The sequence below is a fragment of the Astyanax mexicanus genome, chromosome 6 (genome assembly GCF_023375975.1).
Source record: "Astyanax mexicanus isolate ESR-SI-001 chromosome 6, AstMex3_surface, whole genome shotgun sequence".
NCBI classification, from domain to species: Eukaryota; Metazoa; Chordata; class Actinopteri; order Characiformes; family Acestrorhamphidae; genus Astyanax; species Astyanax mexicanus.
This window is the reverse complement of record NC_064413.1, coordinates 21,274,642-21,299,913: the sequence shown is the minus strand read 5'-3', so window position 1 is coordinate 21,299,913 and position 25,272 is coordinate 21,274,642. Positions and strand designations below refer to the sequence as shown.

The 25,272-nt window shown below is 36.5% G+C and overlaps 1 protein-coding gene across 3 annotated transcripts in view; it reads left to right on the top strand.

Moving 5' to 3' along the window:
- The window catches only part of cep162 (centrosomal protein 162), a 68,154-nt gene that overhangs the window by 30,939 nt on the left and 11,943 nt on the right, over positions 1–25,272 (top strand). For all 3 annotated transcript variants that reach the window (XM_022674060.2, XM_022674056.2, XM_022674058.2), the window contains 12 exons: positions 282–363; positions 459–672; positions 1,388–1,613; positions 4,827–4,969; positions 5,089–5,280; positions 9,307–9,444; positions 10,435–10,547; positions 12,450–12,558; positions 12,646–12,772; positions 12,868–13,031; positions 19,428–19,532; positions 19,819–20,064. In XM_022674060.2, the coding sequence (XP_022529781.2) occupies positions 282–363; positions 459–672; positions 1,388–1,613; positions 4,827–4,969; positions 5,089–5,280; positions 9,307–9,444; positions 10,435–10,547; positions 12,450–12,558; positions 12,646–12,772; positions 12,868–13,031; positions 19,428–19,532; positions 19,819–20,064 (1,859 nt within the window). The remainder of the gene's footprint in view (positions 1–281; positions 364–458; positions 673–1,387; positions 1,614–4,826; positions 4,970–5,088; positions 5,281–9,306; positions 9,445–10,434; positions 10,548–12,449; positions 12,559–12,645; positions 12,773–12,867; positions 13,032–19,427; positions 19,533–19,818; positions 20,065–25,272) is intronic.

The following is a 25,272-nucleotide window of genomic DNA, read 5'->3' as shown; positions in this document are numbered from 1 at the left end:
GTTATCAGCAGACAATGGCAAAAGAGGTAGCGCTTTGTGCGGTTAGCAGCTAATGCTAATACTGCTGGAGAACTAAACTAAAACTATTTTATAGAAACACTAAAACGTGTACAAAATTTCTGCTTTCAGGACACAATATCGCATATATATTTTCACAATACGTGATAGGAATTATAACAATATAGTCATTTACTCCCCTAATGTCCTGGTTATATTTTTTTTCTCCAGCACTTTAAATGCTGATCTTACAGGTCATGTTATTGGCTTTGTTTGTGTTGTAGATTTACCCACTGCAGAGGAGCTGATGCAAGCTATTGGACCAGAATCTGGATTCACATATGGCCTGTCCCTTCAGCCCCTAATGTAAGAGGTCCAGCACATCTCAGATAAGTTTGATTTGTCCTTTATCATCACAGATTAATATGAGTAGAGAGATCTTACCTGTATTTCTATTACAGTGAAGCAGCAGGGGATGCCAGTGCTGAAAGGATGAGTTTAGACAGCAGCCTGTTGAAAGAGGTAAATAAAGAGAGTCCTGGAGTAACAGAGCCAGACACAGCCACCCTTCAGAACAGACACAGGAGTGTCGCTGAGGAGCTGAAAAGGCTCATGCAGGAGGACTCTGAGGAACGCCCCAGTCCCACACTCCCTAACAAAGGCAAGAAGCAGCAGGTGAGTTGAGACCACACAATTTTTTAAAGCTGTTGAGCCACAGAGATGGCTGCTCACCACTCTAGGCACTGGTTTACTGCTATGTACTCTATGTGAGTGTTCACAAAAAATTCTGAATCAGTTTCTCTGATTTAGCTATTTATAGGTATATGTTTGAGTAAAATAAACATTGTTGTTTTATTCTATAAATTCTATTCTCTTAAATTCAGAATAAAAATAGTCATTTAGACTATTTAGAGCATTTATTTGCAGAAAAGTAGAAATGGCTGAAATAACAAAAAAAGATGCAGGTCTTTCAGACCTCCAATAATGCAAAGAAAACAAGTTTATATTCATCAAGTTTTAAGAGTTCATAAATCAATAATTGGTGGTATTACCCACAGTTTTCATGTATCTTGGCATGTTCTCCTCCACCAGTCTTACATGAGGGACGATATTTGCATTATTTGTGCTCTGAAAGCTCTGCATCTTTTTTTCTAAATGACTATATATTTTTATTTGGAATTTGGGAGAAATGTCTGTAGTTTATAGAATAAAACAACAATGTTCATTTACTTAAACATATACCTATAAATAACAAAATCAAAGAAACTGATTCAGAAACTGAAATGGTCTCTTAATTTTTTCCAGAGCTGTATATGTAAAATTAATATACTGTTGAAACTAAATTATAATAATCACTGTTGTGATATATCTTTTTTATTTATTTATTCAGGCTCCTGGCAGATCTACTACTACAAGACCTACTTCATCCGCCACTAGAAAAGCTCCAGTTCCATTAGAGAGGACCAAGAAAGCTGAGACCAGACCACTGATGAAGCCTTCTGCTCCCAGCAGGACTGGACGCATAGCTAAACCTCCATTTCCACAGACTCAAAAAAAGAGTCAGAGCCAGACCTCCAACAGGACATCTGTTCTAAACCAGACACATACTGTCAAAGGTATAGCCGCTTCAGATTTACAGTAGGTCAATGTAATGTTTCCTGCTATTTCTTTTTCTTTTTTTCTCCAAATTCAAAACAATGAATAAGTTATCTGACGTTTTATGCTCTGCCCCTTTCTCCCTCAATGACAAGCTCACCCAGGTTGCCAGGTTGAGGACACTTAACCTACATAAACAAATGCAAGATTAGTTCAAGTTTAACTTTTGCCAATGCAACATATATTTAAAATCCTGTTTTAAAAGGTACAATTTGTAGCTAATCTGAGTCACTATAGAGTCAGACATTTTGTTTCTTTCATCCATTTCAATTGTCTTCCATACCTGGCAACCTGGATTGTAGAAATGGGACTGGGGAATGTGCCGTGGTAGGATCAGTGGCTAAAACACAAACAGATTTCTGCTCTGAAACGGACAGTTTAAAGAAGAATTCGCTGGCTGAATCAGTGCTGTCAAAAGCTGCTAGTGTATAAACTTAGTATTTTTTTTATATCTGATAACATATCCTGATCATTTTTGTATTTAGTACTTATTACACACATTAGTCCTTTAAGTATGTGACTTTGTTTGGGGCCAAAATGTTCTTGTTTAACCAGCCAGATTTTAATCCTTGGTTTTCCAGACTTTATATGTCTCTTTCAAAGGTAAAAGTCCCAGATTTTTCTGTTGAAAGAGAAATATTCTGCTTAGTGTTCCAATAGCAGCGCTTCTATTAATAGCTCATTTCTGTGTTCATGGTCAAATAGCTGCTGAGAAATGTGCAAAAAAAATAGAATAAATTTGCCAAGCTCAAGCTTGTTTCATAATGTGTACAGATTGACACATGGCCAGCCATGTGATTTTTTTTTTTTTTTTTTTTTTTTTTTTTTTTTTTTTTTTTTGTGAAAAATATTATTAAAACTATAAATGTATAAATAACATTAATGATATCATCTGTTTATATTGAGCCTTTTTCACAATACCAAGGATGTTTTACATTATAAGACTGCAAAACAAGTCCAAATTACAGTGATTTAGGCTTAAAGCACAAAAAATAAAAGCAGTCAATTTGTGATAGTCCTACATAAGTAACAGCAAAAAGCCCAGTACCAGGAAAAGAAAACTTTTACAGAAGCTCAGTAAGGAATAGTGGATAAAAATAATACAGGGTCACTGAGTTTTGAATGAACTTATTCAGGGAAATAAGTTTTAACAGAGAGACTTTTGAAAAGAAGTTTAATATATAATGAAATTTGATCATAATTCAGACATGTCTCCACAGCAGGGTCGGGTCAACCCGAGTGACAGGAAACCAGCAGGGAAGCTGTGTTTAATGATAATGGGCTCTTTAGTGCACCGTGTGTCACTTGGACAAGTCTCTGGTAATATTTCATTTCTTAAGCACTTTAAATGCAGTCAGGTCACCTGGACAGGTCAGGTCATTGTGATTTATAGTAGATATCCTCACCGATTTATGTATATTTCACAGGATCTAATGCTCGGTGGATCTTTTTGACTAATACAATACCCTTATGCAACTAGCTTATATATATATATATATATATCTCATAGGATATTCTCCCAGAAGCTTTGTGGCTTGTCAACATGTAGTTTGGCAAATTCCAGTCTGGCTTTTGTATGTTTTGTTTTCAACAATGGTGTCGTCCTTGGTCGTCTCCCATTAAGTCCACTTTGTCTCAAACAATGATGGATGGTGCGATCTAACACTTGTTCATTGCATTTTTCACACTTGGAGCTCTATCTTACACCCTGCGCAAGGCAGGTCACAATGCTCATCGCTATCTTACGCCTCACAAATAGTCTTTTGCAACGTTTCTCAAAGTGTGGGGTGCAGGATATTGAAAGAAAGACTTATCTCAATATTCCGATTTAGTATCTCAGAATACTAACTTTCTATCTCAAAATCCTTCACTGAAAACAAATTACAGATCTCAGCTTAAGGTTGAGCATGAAATGGGAGTGGCAGTATCAAGCATGCAACCTCATTTTGAGAAGATATGTAGTGCAGAACAGGCTCATTGCAGTCACTGATGCTGTGAAAAGACAATAATTGAATTAATAGGCACATTTTTTTTGCATTTTTGAATATTGATGTTAATGTTGTATCTGGTGTTATAATGTTATTCTGTTACTTAAAGAAATTTTAAAATTTTAAACTAAGCATTTGAATGTTATTACTATTTTTTTGGGGCGATATGGGGCAGGTGGGGTGTGGAATTTCCCCTTCTTCTGAGGTAGGGAATGATAGTTTGAGAATCACTGGTCTATATGTCATGCTTTGCATCTGCGTCCCTGAAATATCGATGGAGCTATGTAACAATATATCTACACTGCTGACAGATTTGAACACTAAAAACAGTCATTCATTATACCTCCGCTAGTTACACACACACACACACACATACACACATACGTACACACACACAACAACACTATGGATTCCAGTAAATTATCTGTTTGTGCACCTTTACAGGACAGTTGTCTTTGCTGGGAAGTGCTGATTGCGGCTGATTGATTTATATATTTTATGTTAAGCCTAAAACACACCAATTAAGAATTAGTCCTTTTTGCGCATGCACAAAACAGTAATAATACAGTCTGTTTATATTGAGCTTTTTTCACATAGCTAATTATGTTTAACATTGTGAGGCAGTAAAACAAGTAAAAAATTACATTGATTTAGGCTTAAAGGGAGGACTATTAGAGCAGTTATAAAAATATGGATTGTAGCACAGCAGAAGCTCTGCACTATTTGACTGCCAAAGTCAAAGTGCACTCAGCAAGTGACACACTAATTGATTTATTTCATGTTACTCCCAAAACACCCCCATGATTAATGAAGAGATTTAAGACGTATGTTTTGCGTCTTTATGATACCAAAGACATTTGTGGCTCAACTATAGAAAATAAAGGTAACAATAGGGCCCTCAGTGACACTTCTGTATCTTTCAGCTTCTTGTCTGACTGTAGGGTGAGCTTAGGGGCAATGCTTCCTTTAAATTTTGTTCAGAAACATTAAGAAGAAGTATTTAATACTTACACAATGTGGTTCTAATAGGCACTGTTGTGACGGATTGCAGATTTTAAAAGCAGAGCTATGAGATGTCAAAATGAGCCAGAATAAGACAAAAGAAATACATTTTAACAAAAAATAAATTTCTTAAAAGTGTATTTCTCTTCTAAATGCAATGTTCTTCATGTTTCTTTATGTTAGGCCCGGACTCCAGTTTGAGTGTAAGCAGTGACCTCATTACCTCAGTCAAGTCTTTTGCTGCCTTTTTAGAGCATCAAATGGAAGTGAACTGTCTGAACCCTGACCTTTCAGACAACAACACGGAGCAGACAACAAAGACCAGAGTGAGTAAACATCTCCTGCTTCTCTCTACCTGACTAGAATGAAAGTTTCCTTCTTTCTTTGATCCAGGAGTGTGCTCATGTTCTCAAATCTTTCCTCCTGTGGTATCTCTATATGATAGAGTAATTTAATAAAGGAAGTACCTGCGATTAGTGGTCAGGACCTGGACTTGAAGCGCTCTTCCCTGGAGCAACTGAGTCTGCAGTTGGCTCAGAAAGAGAGAAGGCTCCTACTCAGAGAGGAGCAGCTGCAGCAAGATCATAGCAAAGAGATAAGTGCACTCAAACAGGAGAACTTCATATTGCAGAGCAAGGTTAGTCCACATATCTCATATCTCATATTATATGTTTTACAGAGTGTTCTCTTTGGCTGTGTTAACACAGCTATTGAAAGTGGCAAGAATAATGTACATTTATAATAATCTTCTCATATATGAGACAGATGTAACAACTGTGTTGCAGTGTGGAAAAAAATGTGTCTAAAAATTATTTATCAATAATACATTCTATGACGTGTAATATTGTCCTTCTGTGCTTCGCTCTTAGATCAGCACAACAGTGCCCGATTTACACGTTATAGCACGAACCTTGAATGTGTTATTGCAATTATACAGTTCCTTTATCGCCGTTCATTAAAAGATTTAAAGAATTAAAGGGGACGAGAAAATTCATTCTGTTTGGTATAAAAACTCTGCAAGTTAAAATAGTTCCATTGCTGCTCTGTTTGTAGTTGTGCTGTTTGGCTTGTAAGCTCTGCATCATTGCTTGGTTACCTGTATGTGGCGGCGAAGTAAATACATAGAGAGCTTCGGTTATAGTGCGTTACAGGCTGTAAAAAGGCACTCACAGAACACCTCTCAGCCAGTCACATTGCAGGGTTGGAATAAAATGTGGTATAATACCGTATAAGTGACAATAGTAAGCAACAGGGGTGTTGCCATGTTTCCTTTCTAATTCTGGAGGTCTCGCATAAGTAAACAAAATTGTAATTTATTTATTTATAATTAATAAATTACAGTTTATAAGGCACACTGCAGATTTTTGGCAAGATTTAAGGAATTTAAGTGCACCTTATAGTGTGAAAAACACAGTAAATGCATTTGTTAATTGCATTCTGTCAATACATGATAGGATTTGCATACCTTTTAACTCCATTATGTGATTTTGTGAATTTTAGTGCATTAATAACTAGATACACATTGCTAAGCTTTAAAATATGCATGTAGGTTGGAGCAAGTGAGGGCTCAAAAGGACTGATTGACCAATTTAACTGATGACATTTAGCGACTTAATGAGAGCAAGAATTTGAGTGCCCTTTTAGGGAAATAAATAACTATAGCAAATGGTAAACAGGAAGCATGATTAAGTGAAGCCAAGCTATCTCTCACACACTCATTTCTTCATGCATATTAAACTATTTTTTTTATTTTTCTAGGCAATTTATGTCTTTTAGCTTTGTGTGAAGGGGTTGTTTTTTCAAGTGCCAATGTTATATAATCCTAAATCAGAAAAAGGTGTGACAGTATGGAATGGAGTTTTTCTTATATTTTACCTTAACTTTTATTTTTTGATTGCAGACAGTATGAACCAAAGCTGTTTTATGTGTCTTCATTTCTTTAGTTAATATACTTCCATTCCTGCATTTTAGCCCTGCTACACCTTACAAAAAAATAGGATGAGGCAATGAGATACAAAACAAAACACTGGTAATGTGATTTCAAACAGGTGATTTAACAGGTGATTAAAAGCTTTAAAAAACTCTTAGCAAATGCAGGAAAAACCTAATTGAACATATTTAAAAAAAATGCTCTCCAAAGAAAGATTTAAAAGGGATTTCTCCTTTAAACCATGCATATTATAATTTAAAAATGTTAAGAAACTGTATGTAGTGGTGAGACAAATCCAAAAGCCAGGGTCATTGTCATGCAATGTCATGGCATGGGACTGTGTCATCTCCTTTCACACACTGTAATGCAGCTTTTATGCAGAAAAGAACATTGAGGTCTTCGAGCAGCATATTCTGCCTTCAAGACCAGATCTTTTTCTAGAGACTTCTGGGATGTTAAAATTGTGCACAGCACTTAAGAAAAGAAAAGAACAGAACACATAACTACGCTTCACTACTCTGAGTCAAATCTTCTTTGTACTGGTGCTGTCTGTTCCAGAGTGGAGCACATATTTCTTAAGCATTTTTTTCCCCATGCATTTTTCAAAAAGACAATGCAAAACCATGCACTACACACAAGTACAGAAAAGGCATGGCTGTGGAAAAAGAGAGTACTGGACTGGCCTGCCTGCAGCCCTGACCTGCCCTCAATAGAGAATGTGTGGAGAATTGAAAAGTGGAAAATGGGATGGATGGATGGATGGATGGATGGATGGATGGAATTACGTAAACACAGACAAGTAGATAAATAAATACCAAAGATAAAACAATACATACAGATTACCATTATACCATATATCTCACTATAATTTTTCGCACCTTAGAATAATAGAAAATGCTATTATATCAAATGAGCACTGGATGTTAATCTACACAGATTTCTCTCCTAAAAAATGTTTATTTGGGTAAGTAAAGTGCTTCTGTTTATTTACAGTAAGCTAAGATTTCCAGATTTCCACTGAGGCTAACCAGACAGCGCTACACTGAGGAATCCTGAGTGTTCCGATAACCCAGGGCGATATTAGCTAGATGTTCATCCCACATAGCTTGTTTTAACACGGTAAATGGGCAGGATTCAGTCCGATATACTCACCTCTGAATGACGAAAGAGCTAACTAGCACTTATGCTAATACTAATGCTAATACTGCTCCAGCAGTGCTAGCCAGGGTTAGCAGGCTACAGTCCAAAATACTCACCTGATGTCTTCCTGTAAGCCAGGGTGCTATCAGCTTGTGGTTCGTCCGAAGTAGCTTGTTTTAACACGGTAAACACGCAGACTACAGTATGACACACTCACCTCTGAGCGGCGAAAGTGCTAGTGCTGCAGCTAGCAGCTAATGCTAATACTGTTTCAGCCTTGGTGCTGGAGAAACTTCACTGAAACTCCTGTATAACGCTGCACTTCAGCAGGGTGTATAGATTCTGTAAAGACAACAGTTTGGCTTCAATATTCTTACCAGCTCGATTTAACCACTTGGGCCAGCTTGTTTCTATAATTAACTTACAGGTTTCCATAGCAAGACACAGTGTTAAAACTGACAACACTCTCAAGGAGTGACCTATAAACCATGATCATAGTGTGCCTGCTGGTATTAAAACTTTCACAAAAAAAGGAGCCTCTGTCTCTTTATGCCTTTTTGTAAATGTTATCAACATTAATCTTAAAACTGAGTCTTTAAGATGTGTTGGGTAGAAGAATGGCACAAAATAACACCTAAAATTTCTCATCATGTCACGTGGTATAATAAAATGTGTTGCCAAAGTGTTGTGAGAAGAAGTGGCAACATAACAAAGTGATAAAAGCTTTACCATCCCAAAATTCTGTTATCTGTTACAGGCATGAACTGCAGTAATGTATGGATATTGGCGTGTTGTTCTGACTATATGACGCACAAATTTTTCAAAAATCGCCAGTGTGCCTTATAATCCGGTGCGCCTTATGTATGAATTCTGCCTGTCAGGTATCAAGGAGCAGTAAAGTCACTCAGATAAAGTACAACATTATAAGGATGAGTTTTCTGTAAGAGTTTCTCCAGCATTAAGGCTGGGTGCAGCAACATTAGCATTAGCTGCTAACCACAGTGCTAGCTCTTTCGCCGTTCAGAGGAGAGTATATGTTTGCCGTGTTAAAATCAGGTGGCATGTACATCCTGCTAGCGCTGTGGTTAGCGGCTAATACTAATGTTGCTGCACCTGGCCTCTGGGAAAACTCACCCATAGACAAAACATTGAAAATCTGAGTTTACTGTAAATAAACGGAAGCGTATTACTCACCCAAACAAACAGTTTTTAGGAGAGAAAAAATGTGTAGATTAACCTCCAGCACTCGTTTGACTTTGAAAGAAATGTTTTTTTTTGAAGAATTACAGTTTTGTTTATTAGGCACTTCCCCCAGCTTACCTATTAGAAGAGAAACATGTCGACACCCTTGCTCACTTCGATGTAGTGTCGCTTAATGTGCCTTATAATCCGGTGCGCTTTATGTAGGAAAATAAACCAAAAAAAATAAATGTCCATTGATAGTATGCCTTATAATCTGGTGCGCCTTAGTCTGGAAAATGTGGTAATAAATAAAACGAAGTTGATGTTTTGCTTTCTAGTCATGATTTTATTATTTTTATTATTATTGAGAAACTTTTAAAGAACTTTAATTGAACATGTTCATTTTTATAGTTGCGCAGCGCAGAAGAAGCCAGTAAGAAGCAGCGGTGGGGTTTTGGCGAGGCCTCAGATCCAGCAACGGAGGAGAAGCTTAAACAGATTGAGAGAGAGATGAAGCAGCAGGAGACACTGATTCAGGGCTATCATCAGGTAAGCTTGTTGTTCTGTCCTGCAATTAGCCTGTATGGCTGAACTTTTAGAGGTTTATGTATAGGCTAGTCAGGAAAGAGAAGAACAAAAAGTCGCTTTTAGCATTTCTGTTAAAACCACAGTTCAGACACACGTTCAAAACAACAGCACTGCTGTGATGGCTTGTACACTCTGGGAGGTTAGAATTCTGCACAGCACTTAAGAAAAGAACAGAACACATAACTACGCTTCACTACTCTGAGCCAAATGTACTGATGCTGTCTGTCCCAGAGTAAAGCACATATTCATTAAGAGACAGTGTTCATAGCTCTCTCTTCTTTTAACCTTAGATTCAAGTGCACATTTAATACACCATTGGCAACCACTTATAAAAGAATGGACCAGATAATGGATTTATTCATTAACACTGTATAATTAATAAGTAGTTATAAAACATAAAATGTAGCAATTGTGACATTGTCCTTGCTAATTAGATAACCCACACATTTTAAAGCTATAACATAAATGCAGCTTTATTATGCTTTGTTTTCTCTTAATTTCAATTATTAAGCAAACATTATTTACCCATTTATTTCCAACTCTATTTTATTTGAGTAATTATTGTATTCTTAATAGAGCAGTGAATATTAACACATTAACACATGCAGTTAATCTGAAAACTTTAAAGCATTATTTTTTTACAACGAAAAATGATCACTTGACAAAATTGACGACAAGCTGTTTTATTAAGCGATATAACAAAATATAAATCAAACTATTTTTTGGGGAATTGCTGTTTTATAGTTTGACTCTGGAATAGGGAAACAGATGGTGTATATTGTTTGATTTTTAATGTTCCTGTTTATTATTTTATCTGGTATAAATACAGGCAGCACAAAATAAATATGGGGCTGTTTCTGATTGATCTTTTTGTTTCATTTGTTTGATTAATTTATATTGCAGAGATGTGCTGTGCTGTGTAAAGTGTACAGTACTTTTTTTACTCTGCAGGAGAATGAGAATTTGTATATGCAGATGAAGACCCTTCAGGCACAAAGTAAGCAAAATGAAGAGGCGATGTTTACAGAGAACCAGCGGCTGCTTTCTGAATTAGCCTTCACTAAGTAAGTCTTTCAAATCATTTAACCTTGAGGCTCTCTTCATAGTGATGAAGTGATGATTGTGATGCACATTATGGCATGACAAATATGTATATATATATATGTAAATAATTTACACAGTTATTTATGTTTTATATTAATGTGTGAAAGTGTTCTGTGGTGAACCTTTTCTTCACTTTAGCAGCAATATAAACTTTAAGAATGAAATCAGTCGTAAGAGTAGTTATAAGAAACAATGTTAGATAATGGTCTGTGCATATTACCATGCTGATCATTTGACATGTAATCAGCTGTTTAGCATATTAGTTTGTTGTGATTGCAGCAATATCAATTCTCGCACACTTTTTTGTATTTTACTGATTATTGTGGTGTGTGGAAATAGTGTTGTTAACATAAGGCATATTTCTGTACTTTCAATATTTTGTTTCCTTTAAGCCCTTTTTATTTATTAAAGTAAAAAAAGTATCCAAACCAGTCTAGCCCTGTATGAAAGTGTTTGATAACTGATAACTGGCAAGGAGTCATTCACATTTCTTTGGAGAACTTATGGCCCAATCTTCTGTGCAGAACTTCACGTCAGTCCAAAGAATGTTTACCCAAAGTCTTGGGGATCTCAAATGTGAGATGGGTTTTTGTGTTATTTTTGGTCAGCAGTGTTTTTTTTTTTTTTTTGTCTTGGAACTCTCCAATGGAGACCATTTTCACCAAGTCTCTTTCTTATTATTACAGTTTTTAAATGTTGTTCTGGGTTCTGTTAAGACTTCCTGGATGAGTTGTCCGTGTCCTTTCGGAATAATTTTGGCTAGATTGGTTTTGATAGGTTTTTTTCCTTAATAAATGAAATTGTCATTTAAAAAGTGTTTTTTATATTTATCCAGGTTATGTTTGTCTGATATTAAAGTATAAAAAATATGAAAAATGTAAGTCATAGAAATGCAACAATAAAATAAATCTGTATAAGGGTCTTTAGAATGAATGAATGCCATGTGAGCATAAAAAAAAAGTGCTCCGGTGATCCGGTATAACGCTGCTTTAGTCCAGTGGAGGAGTGGTCGGGGGAGACAAACGATAGGATTGTGGCTTTGCTCACGAATATTCATACATGCGAACATATGGCTTTTGATTGGCTAACTGCACTACGAGGCAGTGAGACGAACAACAGTTAGACACATATTAAAATACGGACATTTTTACACTAATAACAGTCTTTGCAATGACATATGTTACTTTATAAAATGTGTAATGCCCTGCTTAGTACATTTTAGCCACTGACCTAGAGCTGTTCTAAACATGCACACTTCCCTCTCTCAATTTTACTTCCCTGGTGGTGTTTCATAGACAAATTCTAACCATTTGTTCCTTAGCTCTGGATTACTGGGCAAAGCATAAAACACTGATGTGTTGTTTGCACAAATAATACAGGAAACAACTGCCATGTAGTTCCTAGCGCTGTTAGCTCCTGTCTGATGAGACGTGTCACTGCCTGGCTTCACACTGTCTGTGGGCGGTTACGAGCCAAGATGGCCGAGGTCATGATTACTCGTTTTTCTGAATATTTTCATAGGCACAGTCAAGCATAAAACCTCACAGAACCCATCCAGAGCCAGAACATGTCAACACTATAAAATCCAAAATATAAACAAATAGCGTTTTACAGCATCTAAAGCCTAATTATGGTATCTAAATAGCAATCATTTAAAAAAAACTCCATTCATCTTCCTCTTGATTATATTACAGAGGTTTTCCATTTGAGAGAAAAAAAAAACATTGTTTTTAAGTGGTCTCTTTTTTTTTTTCAGAGCTGTATAGTGCAGGTTAGGACTATGTAAAACCTTCCTTTACTAATACAAACTTAGGAAACTTAAGTGTGCTGACCAGATTGTTTGCATCTTAAACATATTTCAGGGAAGAATTACACAGGATTAAAATGCAGAAGACTGTGGGAAGTGGATCTGCTGCAAATCAAGGATACCAAGTTGTAACTGAGCTAATGGCTCAGGTGCAGGCTTTAGAGGTAAGCTATTCAGATCCACTTCTTATAATTCAGCTGAATAAATATATGCTTCTGTATTGATGTATGTGTGTGTGTGCGCTTCTGTAGAGGAGAGAAGAAAAGTTACAGGTGGAAACCCACAGGCTTAAACAAGAGAAGCAGGCCCTGCAGCTTGATCTGCAGATGATGAAACAAGAGAGGGATTTAGCAAAGGCACAAGTCGTCTACACTTCAGGTTGGACAAACTAATAGTGCATTAAAAATTGAACCATGTGTCTGTGTTTAGGGTTGAATGCCTTAATTTGGCAGTGGCCTCTGGCTGTTTTTCAGGTGATAAAGGCTTTGAGATGAAGCTTCTGCAGGAGAGGCATAAGGAGGAGGTGTCTGCACTGAAAAAGAGGCTGCAGTGGTACGCTGAGAATCAGGAGCTGCTGGACAAAGATGCAGCCCGACTGAGAGTAGCCAGTGCAGAGACACAGAGACTAACTGAGCAGGTGAGAGAGCCCACAGCCCACGCACTGACACAGTAGTAACCCAGACACTGGTAAGTACTCTCTGTATGTTGGTGTAGGTCATACACATACACACATTCAAAACACGTAATGTGTGGCCAGTTATTTGTGTTGTTGCTAGGCATGTATCTATGCACTCACACTAGCATTTTGTATGTTGTATTTATGGACTGATGTATGTTCATGATGTGGTACATCATTTTATTCTGTGAGTTTATGGCCAGCTGTGAGTTTCATTAAAACGTATTTTTACAGTAATCAATAATCTAATAGCTTTAATAACCCACAACACTTATTTGTATTCTGTGCCACCTTCTAGCAAATTAAACTCTTTTTTTTTTTTTTTTTAATGTAAAAGCTAACAAAACGCAACCACAACAGTTTACCATATTGTTTGCACTATAAGGCGAATTTTTAATAAATAAGGCGCACCGGATTATAAGCCGTATTTTATACACTAATACACATACACTAATAACTAGCAGTAGGAACAGGGGGTTGCCATGTTTTCCTTCTAAATTTAGCAGGTCTCACCACTAGGTGACCTGTAAAGCTAAGCTAAGTTAAGGAAACTAATTTCATTTCAGAAGAGGCAGACAAGTGCTGGGTGTTAATCTACACAGAATACTCTCCTGAAAATGGTTTATTTGGGTGAGTAAAGCGCGTCTGTTTAGTGCTTGAGCATTAGCATTAGCCACAGGCCAAAAATACTCACCTCTGAAGGGCCAAAGAGCTAGCACTCAGCGCGGTCAGCGGCTTATGCTAATGCTGCTCCAGCAGTGCTAGCCGGGATTAACAGCAGGCTACAGATCGATAATGCTTACCTCTAGACGGTCAAAGAGCTAGCACGGTTACCAAATGCTAATAGTGCTGGAGAGCTAAACTGAAGCTCTTTTATAGCTCTGTACTTCAGCCGAGTGGCTTTACTGCTCCTTACAACCTGACTGGTAACATTAATACATAAGGCACACCGGATTATAAGGTGCACTGTTGATTTTTTAGAAAATGAAAGGATTTTAAGTGTTCCTTATAGTAGCCTTATTTTTGCAAAAAATACGGTATAATAGATTTGTTATATAAAAAAAAGCCTGATCTTTTGAATGTGAATAATAATTGAAGAGTGAATAATAACAACCCCTACCCCCACTGCACATAAAAGCCTTGTTTATGGTATTTTCCACAAATTATAACACATGACTGAGAGAACAAGACACTAGGATTTTTGATGCACTTTTACATTTCTGTATTTGCTTAACAGAAGACATCATGTTTTGCGTTTGTTTTAAATGATGTAAGAAACAAAAAGCAGTTATTCATGAATCATTCGAGTGGACAAGAATGTTATTAAACACAGTCGGAGCAAAAGAAAAATTGGTATTGCTTATTTATTCATGCATTGTACATACCCAACTGATGCCAACTGCCCACAAGCCCACACTGATTATCAGTGTTTTATTTTGCATAGCCACAAAATAGGCTCTTTCCCATTCTGATTACACTAGAAATCAGCATCTTTAGTGATTAAAGGTCATTTACTTGCTCTTTTCATATAAAATAGGTCACTCTGAGTTGCATTTGCATGCTGCACATGAGACTGTTCTTCTTCCACATTGCCCATTGAGTTCACCAATAAAAGTAAATGGAAAGAAAAACAAATGAATCATGAAAAGCCCCAGACTGACGTCAACTCTTAAATTAGGATTCATGGCCTCGTTCCCCTTGGCAGAGCCGTGGTATGTATGAACATCACAGTGCTGTTAGCCAATAAGAGGGGAGACATTTGCATTTCATTAATATTCATGAGTAAAAGTCGAAATCCTGTCATTCCTACCCGTCCACTCTTTTATTCAAACAGCTTGAAACCAAAGCACATGCTTACAGGGCATTCATTGATCCTTGAGACCACCATAAAATTAAAAATAAAAAAAACAATAAAATGATACCTTTAAAATCAGGACAAAAAGACACTCAATAAAAGGAGTTATTTAACAGCATCCCAAGTGGAACTTCTAGCTTGATGTTTTCCAATCCTGTATTTAAAGAACCTTCTTCCCGTTACATTTTATCATTTACCCTGTTACCAACACACCTAATTCAGCTACTTAGCTAATTATCATTATGGACATAAGAAATATCAACATGGGGCTCCAGGTGGTCCAGCTGACTAAGGAGCCGCCTCTATGATCAGGAGATTGCTGGTTGGAATCCCGGACATGCAGCTTGACATCAGCTGCCGGAGCCCTGAGAGAGAACAATTGGCCATGCTTTCTCTGGGTGGGGAGATGGCGCTTTCTCCCCACATCACTCCAGAGGGTGATGTTGGTCAGCACACAGCATCAGCAGCAGTTCGAAAAGAGGCGGATTGTGACTTCACACGTATCAGAGGAGGCCTATGCTAGTCTTCACCCTCCTGGGGTTGGGGTGTAGATAGTAATAGTGGAGTACAGCTAAAAAGTGTGGGGCGAATTATCGGCATAGCAAAATTGGGGAGAAAAGTGGGACAAAAATAAATAAAGAGAATATTAATATATTGAAGTATTGCCATTTATGTTTTGCAATACTATTTTGATTCTTAAAAACATAATATTAATTTTTAAAAAATAGTTTATATGGGAAAGATTGGTTGCTGACAGTAGTTACTCTTTTTAACTGTGATTACAAACAGGGTTATTCCACCAAATATTGATTTATGAACTCTTAAAACTTGAATATGAACTTGTTTTCTTTGCATTATTTGAGGTCTTAAAGCTCTGCAGCTTTTGTTATTTCAGCCATTTCACGTTTTCTGCTAATAATTGCTCTGAATAACAATATTTTTATTTGGAATTAGGAAGAAATGTTGTTCATAATTTAAGGAATAAAACGACAATGTTCATTTTACTCAAACATTTCCCTATAAATAGAAAAATCAGAAAAACTGATACAGAAACGGAAGTGGTCTCTTCATTTTTCTTTTTTTTTTCAGAGCTTTTTTTTTTCAGAGTATTTTTTTTTCTTAAAAAATGCAATATATTGCTATGCTTACATATTGAATTGTATACCCTGTGTCGTGATGCGCATCTTGACAAGTTCTTGCCAATACACAGCCTTAATTTACAAGTGCTTCCTGAAATGAAAGTAGTGCGTTTAAAGCAGAAAATCACTAAAATCTTCACAACCACCACTGGGAATCATTGATTCCACTCAGTGGTGTCCAACAAAGTGTACTTGGACCAATTCTCAGCCTACAACTTTGTATTGCTCAAGAACTGGGTCAGGATGTTCTGATCTCACAGGGTTGATGTTCATGTGTGGGAGAAAAGATAATCCCTTAAGTGACCGTTTCACATTTTGCCCTTCCTAGGGAGCTGAACGGCTCTCTGTTGCTTCAAAGCTTTGAATTCTGCTTTTGAAAGGCTAAGACAGAAAAATGAAATTGTGTCTGCCTTTTACACGTCCTGTGTTTTTAGTGTCGGTATTGGTAAGATTTTATTTTATTAGCTTTTACTAATATTCAGTACATTACTGAAATTCGTACGGCATGCTTATAGTCTTGAAAAGAAGGTAATTTGTACACATTGTACGTATACACACAATTGTGCCATATTTAAATGTTTTTTTCTCTAGAGCTGTTAACATTAACACATGCAGTTAAACTAAAAAACGTTGACCATTAATTTTTTGATGAAAAATTAATTGACAGAGCCTGGTGACACATTAGCAGTTTTATTTAGCGATATAAACACAGCACCGCTTACTGTTAAATTCTGACGGTAGGTTACCTTTTATTTATGCTTTTTTTTTTTTTTTTTTTTCTCTTTCATTTTTTTTTTGACGGTCATGCACACACAAACACAGCTGATGGCAAGCTGTTGAATGTGGAATATGAAGCTACACTAGTAACTCTATCTATCTATCTGTCTATCTATCATTAACACTTAACTCTATCTATCTATTTATCATGTTTAGATTATACATTTATAAGTTCAGAAAATGTTCATAAGTTGTATAAGTTCAGAAAAAAAAGATGTCCGCAAATTTCACATTTGTGTACCCACAGATTTGATTTGAAAACATATTTTTATGTATTCTTATGTAATATTTCATTGCTTTCTGTGAGAAATAAAATGCTTTTAAAGCAAAGAGACTTGCTTTGGCAGCCTTTAAACAAGTTTGCTTTCAATCACCTCCCACGGGTCTGAAGCATCTGAATACTTCTTTCACACTGGAGTGGTTTTAAATGCTAAGCTTTAGATTATGTAAAACAGTCATGCTTAATGAGCAGTGCACAGATTTTAGGTCCCTGATTCTTGTGCTAACGCCTACAGTTACAGTGTGAGAGCATCATTAAATACATGTTACATAATATTTAGGAATTTGTGCATCTTCAATGTGGACTAATGTGTTGGTCTACATTTTATGGCAGCTGTATTCTCTGCTTGTGTAAGAGATGAAATGAGCTGTTTGCAGATTCTGTTCAACTGAACCCAGAAGAAAGACATGTAAAGTTAAGATCTTTCTACTGTTTAAGACCTGTGTGAGATTTTAACTTGCTAAGCTAAATACGATTCAAATCAAATCATATTAATGTAAAAGCTCCTCATTTATTTTATAGCTCTCCTGTATGGCAGGGCTGTGCAAAATTCTGACTTTAATTCAGTTCAATGAATGAATTTGAATTGGTTCCACCCTACAGGATGTTAAATTGAATTTGAGTTTGAATTACAGGAAGTAGAATTAAAGTCATTGCAATTCAGTGAGAATGTGATAGTTTCAACATCCAAATGAAATGCAGACATGCAAATGCCATTAATTAAAGTACTTTACAGGGTAAAATTGTTGCATCTAATGGTCAACAGCTCCTTAAATGGCCTAAATGTTTGGAAAACCATTTGAAAACTTTGATAAAGTAAAATATTCTGTGAAATTAATTGCTATCCTATAATTTTCCACAATTTGAAAGTTATTACAATTTTAATGATCTGTTCTGTAGAATGTTTTATTGTTATTTTGTTGTCATACAGTAATATCTGTATGAAATTTATGTTGTAATCATATGTAATAAATATACCTTAACTATGCATTTTTTTATTTAATGGAATTCTAATTCCACTTCCTGTTTAAAATCTTAAGTCAGATTCAAGAATTTCATTTAGGGAATTTACGGGTCTCGATCTTTGAAATATTTATATAACCTCATACTTTACTCATAACAAAGCCCCAACCCCATCCCCAGCTTAGAGCTTATAGCCTTTTTCCCCTAAAGGCCAAATTGCCACTTTGGACAAATTGTTTCCAAAGTATTAATATTTGTGTGGCCACCGTATTTTTCCAGCACTGCCTTATAACTCTCTTGTGCATGGAGTTCATTAGAGCTTCACAGGTTACCACTGGAATCCTCAACATGGAGCTGGTGGATATTAGAGTCTTTGCTCTCCCCCAGCTTCTGTTTGAGGATGCCCCACAGATACTCAATAAGATTTAGGTCTGGAGACTCTCTTGACCAGTCCGTCACTTTTACCTTCCGTCTTTTTTTTTGCAAGGCTTAGATCTTGGCAGAGGTGGAAAGTAATGAATTACATTTACTTAAGTTACTGTAATTAAGTAGTTAATTTTATGAGTAATTCGTAATTTTTAAAGTAGTTTTTAAAATAGGTAATTTTACTTTTACTCAAGTACATTTTGACACAAGTAATTTACTTCGCTACATTGGAAAACTCCCCGTTACTAAGTAAAAAATAAAATGCTGGGGGAAAAAAAACAATTGTGTGAATTAATAAAAAAAAAAAATTATAATTAAAATATTTAAAAGTAACTATGTAACTTTTACTCAAAGTATATTTTAAATTGAGTACTTTTTACTTTTACCTAAGTACATTTTTAGATGGGTACTTTTACGTGAGTAGACTTTTAGCCAAAAAAAAAAAAAAAAACTTTTACTTAATTACTTTTTCCACCTCTGGATCTTGGGAGATGCATTTGGGGTCGTTATTATGTTGTATGTTGATATGCGGCCCAGTTTCAGGCTGACCTTCACAGATTAAACTAGTATTTTTTTTGTATTGTCACATGAAAAGGTATAATAAAATATTTACTAAAAATCTCACTTGTACTCACTTTTGTGAGATACTGAATTTGTTTTGAGATATGTTTGATTACAGGTGTACGTCTCCACTAAAATGAGATTCTAAACCTTGTAATTACTTAGCATTTAGAATTGTACAATTATAGTAGTGCTACTCTTTAATTATAGCAGTAGTACTCTTTAATTAATTGCCTTGTGTCGTCTTTTTGAGTTAAGAAAAAAGTGTTTAACATATCCTTTATTTTTGTATCAAAAGCAGAACCTCCAGCAGCTGTGAACTATTTACACTGTGACCAATGTGCATCTTTCTATAGGTGGAGAAGCTTAAGATGGAAGTAGCAAAGCGAGCCAACCTGCAGGAGAAGAAAGCAAAGGAGAGAGCTGTGGAGGCCAAGAGAGTCCTGGACCTGGAGCGGCAGGTTAGGAACAAGCTGCAGAATATCTGTGTGTACTCAGCTGCACGACTGCTGTTTCATCCTGCAGTTTATTTATTCAGAGCATATCTCCTCTTCCTATTTTAGTGCTGCCACACTGAATTGAGCCACACACCATCTGTCTTGCTTTTGAGTCCTTCGCTCTCCATGCTGAGTGCTGATGTATTTTTATTCCTGCTTCACTCACACAATGTGGAAATCAACAAAGTGTCCTTAGATTTTGCGACATGGTCCACTCTTACATCATAAGATCATCAAACATGCCTTACAGGTGAAGGAGATGGAGGAGATCCTTCGGCGAAGGCATCCGAACTCCCTGCCTGCTCTGATCTACGCTGCAGCTGCAGCAGGTGACCAGGAGGGAGGAAGCAGCCATCAGCATGCAGCACCTCAACCCTCCCAGACGGCAGCCCTGCTGGAGAGACGCATCCACAGACTGGAGGCTGAGCTGGAGGGCCGAGATGAGGAAGCCAAGCGCTCACTTAGAGCCATGGAGCAGCAGTTCCAGAGAATTAAGGTTTGTGAAGCAAAAATTCCTGATCCGATTCAGTGATTCAGGACGAGTGTCGCTCTAAGGTTTTATAATGGGACGGGTATCTTTTTTTTTTTTTTAAGAGCTCAAATTAGTTTAGTTTAGCTAACTTTTGTTGAAGCAGACCATCCTCTCGTTTCCTCTAAATGCCAGTAATATATTCTTACCACATATCAGTGAGAAGGTGATAGTTTTAACATATATTATATATATCTCTGGAAAAAATTAAGAGACTACTTCAGTTTCTAAATCAGTTTCTCTGATTTTGCTATTTATAGGTATATGTTTGAGTAAAATGAACATTGTTCGTTTATTCTATAAATGACAGACAACATTTCTCACAAATGCATGCAGAAAATGGCTGGAATTACAAGAAAGATGGAGAGCTTCAGATCTCAAAGAAAACAAGTTTATATTCATAAAGGTTTAAGAGTTCAGAAATCAGTATTTGATGGAATAACACTGGTTTTTAATCACAGTTTCATGCATCTTGGCATGTTCTCCTCCACCAGTCTTACACACTGATTTTATACCACTCTTGGAGAAAAAATTCAACAGTTTGATAGCTTAATTATATTTATATTCCAGAGGCTTCCAATTGTTGTTGCATCCAGTGGTCAACAGTTTTTCAGATGGTGTAAATGTTTGGACAACCATTTTAAAGAACTGAAAGTCACAAAAAGTATGAAGGTCTGTAGTGATTGACTCTGCAGAAAGTTGGTGACCTGTGCACTATGCATCCACTGACCCACTCTGTCATTTTGCGTTGAGGAAATTTCACAGCTGGACTTGTTGCTTAGATGCTACATCCTATCATAGTACCACACTGGAATTCAATGATCTCCTGAGAGCCATTTTTTCACTAATGTATGTAGAAGCAGGCTGCATGCCTAGGTGCTTGGTTTTATACACCTGTGGTCATGGAAGTGATTGGAGGAAGAAAAAAAAAAAAAAAAAAAAAAAAAATATATATATATATATATATATATATATATATATATATATATATATATATATATATATATATATATATATATATTCTAAGGCCCTCGGTCTAAGTGCTGCACTGTCTCTTTGAACAGAGGAAGCAGAGATGGAGTGAGAGAGCAAGAGAGAGAGAGAGAGAGCTGGGCGTTATGGTCGTGGGCAGTTCAGGCGGTTCTCCCCTGGGGTATATAGCTATAGGGTTGTATAAAACGTCTCTGTTTATGCCGCTTCTTGCTGTTTCGAATATAACTCACTATAGGGGCATTAAAAAGCGATATGTTTACCACAGTGGCTGTAAACACTGTTATTGGGGGAAAGGAATCACATTATGTTGTATGCCGGGGACTGGGGGATTGTGTTCTAGCAGATTGTAAAAATGGGCTAAAATTAATAGCATACCACAATAATATTGCAGACCGTTGCTTATTTGTGCCCTTATTTTGGTAAACACAGCAAAGAATAGCTTTATTTTAATGAATAGGTCATTTGGAATTACCATATTAAAGTTCTTGAAGTACAGCATTATACAGTAGTTTCAGTGCAGTTTCTCAAGTACTTAGACTGGAGCAATATTAGCATTAGCCACAAACTGTGCTAAGTGCTAGCTCTTGTGCCATTTAGAGGGGTGAGTATTATCGGCATATATCCTGCTGCTAAGCCCGGCTAGCACTTCTGGAGCAGCCTTAGCATTACCTGCTAAGCGCTTGCTCTTTCGCAGTCTGTGTGTTTACCATATCTAAATAAGCTACACGGGACGAACCGCTAGCTAATATTGCCTTGGCTTACCCAATTAAATGGTTTTCAGGAGAGAAATATGTGTACATTAACATTCAGTGCTCGTTTTATTTTAAATAATTTTTAGCTTTACAGGTTTTATCACCTGTTTTATTATGGCGAGACTTCTAAATTACAAGTAAACATGGCAACACCTCTGTTCCTTGCTAGTGTTGCATAGTGCGCCTAATAATCCAGTGCGCCTTATGTTTGAAAACAGACCAGAAAAATAGACATTCACTGATCGTGGACCTTATAATCTGTTGCGCCTTATAGTGCATAAAATAAGATAAGTAGAATATTTTTGTCTCATTTGTTTAACTGGGTTCTCTTTATCTACTTTAAAGCCATATTTTGGCCATCAAGCTGCCGGCGCTCAGAGAGAGCACAATTGGCCCTGCTCCCTCTGGGTGGGTAGATTTCTGCTTTCGCTGGCTTCAGCAGCAGCTCGAAAAGAAGCGGTGGCTGACTTCACATGTATCAGAGGAAGCATTTGCTAGTCTTTACCCTCCTGGTGTGTTGGGGCATCACTAGTGATAGGGGAAGTCCTATTGAGTGGGTTGGGTAATTGGCCATGTAAATTGGGGAGAAAATGGGGAAAAATGTGAAATAAAATTATATTAAAAAAAAAAAAAGAAATATAGAACATTTATCACCATTATAGAAAGCTGAAAGATTGGATCAGAGTGGTATTGCTTGACAGTCACAGTGTAATCTGCTGCTTTAAGACTTTTTTTTTGTTGAAAAGGCAGGAAATGCTCATATGTCCTTAGTGAATGGGGGATGGTTTCCAAGAAGGCTCTTTTCTTGGAGAAGTAAACCATTCTATGTCGCATGTGTTGCGCGGAAAAAATGGTAATGTATGTCCTACGCAAGCTCCGGTACCCCACAGAGCTGCAGTGGACCAGAAAATAGTAAAAGCAACAGGGTTAACATGAATACTCATAAATACCCACCTCTCTGTTGTGATGCTTCCTATTAGCCCTAATCTCAGACAAACACCACACACCTTTTAATTACCTACCAAAACGACAAAAGCAGCAACCCATTATGTGTGTGTTTTTTTTTTGTTCTCAGTGGATCATGATTGAATCCTTAGTACTGCTTTAGACAAGCAGGTTGTTGCCATAGAAACAGAAAGTTTATTTTATGACCACGTTTTTGCTCCGTTCTCTGTTCCCAGTCCTCTTCCCATAGACGCATGCATATTTAAAGTGTTTTCTACAGAATGATTTGTATAGTTGAAATTGCTTGCAATTGAACTAAAAAATGTGTAAATCAATAATGTGATTCTCTCAAATGCATCAATATAGATATTCAGCACTATAAAATATATTTAAAGCGTAATGCACAGTCCAGTCAGAATATGCTAACCACCTCCACTACACTTTCTTTATAGTATTTTTCACACTATAAGACGCATTTTAAATCCTTTAGTTTTCCCAAAAATTGTCAGTGCACCTTTTAATCTGGTGCACCTTATGTATAAATTTTATGTATAAAACAGTATTAGCATTAGCTGCTAACCATGCTAAGTGCAAGCTCTTTCTGCGTTCAGACGTGAGTATTATCTGCCTGTAGCCTGCTGCTAACCCTGGCTAGCACTGCTGGAGCAGCATTAGCATTAGCATTAGCCACTAAAATTGCTAGTTCTTTTACCGCTCAGAGGTGAGTATATCGGACTGTAGCCTGCAAGTTTGTTGTGTTAAAACAAATAATGTGGGAGGAACCACTAGGTAATATCGCCCTTGCTTACCAAAACACTCAGGGTTATTAGCCGTTAACCACTAGTGCTTAGCTGCTAATGCTAATGCTCCAGCTTTAGTGGAAATCTGTAAATCTAAGCTTACTATAAATAAACAGAAGCACTTTACTTGCCCAAATAAATCATTTTTAGGAGAGAAATCTGTGTAGATTAACATCCAGTACTCGTTTTACTTGCCTGACTCGTTTTTTTTTTTATATAACTTTTTAAGCATATCAAGGATATCTTCAGTGCTCAAAGAACAATTACCTAACTATTTGTTTCATAAAATAGAGTGTAAAAATCTTGTTCAATTGGATGATGTGCAACAAATATCTTGAATTATTAAGAGACTGCAATGGTTTCTGCATTTTGTCTGCATATCAGAACATTACGATAAATATTGTATATTGTAAAAATAGTCCTAAAATATTGTAATATAATATCTCCCAGCTCTGCTAGAGGATAACGCAACCGACTAAAGATCTGGAAAAAAAAAATAAAACACCACTTAAAAATGATAATTTCTTTGTTTTTACCAAATTGAAAACCTCTGGAATATAATCAAGAGGAAGATGGATGATCACCAGCCATCAAACCAAGCAGAACTGCTTGTATTTTTGCAGCAGGAGTGGCATAAAATTATCCAAAAGCAGTGTGTAAGACTGGTGGAGGAGAACATGCCAAGATTCATGAAAACTGTGATTAAAAAACAGGGTTATTCCACCAAATATTGATTTCTGAACTGTTAAAACTTTATGAACTTTACTTCTTTACCTTACTTGAGGTCTGAAAGCTCTGCATTTTTTTTTGGTATTTCAGCCATTTCTCATTTTCTGCAAATAAATGCTCTAAATGACAATATTTTACTTGGAATTTGGGATAAATGTTGTCTGTAGTTTATAGAATAAAACAACAATGTTCATTTTACTCAAACATTTACCTATAAATTACAAAATCAAAGAAGTTAATTCAGAAACTGAAGTGCTCTCTTAATTTGTTCTTGAGCTGTATTCAGCTACTGATGAGCTTCTGTCTGTAGGTTTAAATCTACAAGGTGGAGCAGCTAGGTAGGCGTGTCTAAACAAGGAGGTGGTCATAATATTCTGACTGAACTTTTAATACTTGTTTATGCACTACAAGTTTAAAATCTCTGTAGTAAAAATGTGCATGGAAGTGAAAGTATGCCATTATACCATCTCTCCTTTAAAAACCTGCTTCCCAAGGTGTGAAAAGCCTTTAGGTTATATCATTTGTAAATGAGGTAAAAATGGTTCATCTTATAATTATGCTAGTACTAAATAGAGAGGAACATTGTGAACAGGATATGATCTCATCTTGCATAAAGATCATCTTGCATCATGCACAAAGCCCAAAATAGCACCACCATGTCTCAGGGTCTCTGACTCTCAAGCTCATGCAACAATCAAACCAGAATGCAATGGAGAAAAAAAGAATAATAAAGGAAAAAATACAAGATTTATTGTACAGTCATCCTAGGATCCATTGTGGTGAGCAAGCTGAGGCTACAGGCTACGTCATGGAAATCTATTTAAAGCTCTAAAAGCAGCACACTGTAAGCTTATTACAGTGCATCATGCTTCACTCTGATCCGTCTGACCTTCACATGTGCGTCTGAAGTGTCAATTGAAAAAATGATCAGGACACTCAATGGGAATATTGGCCTT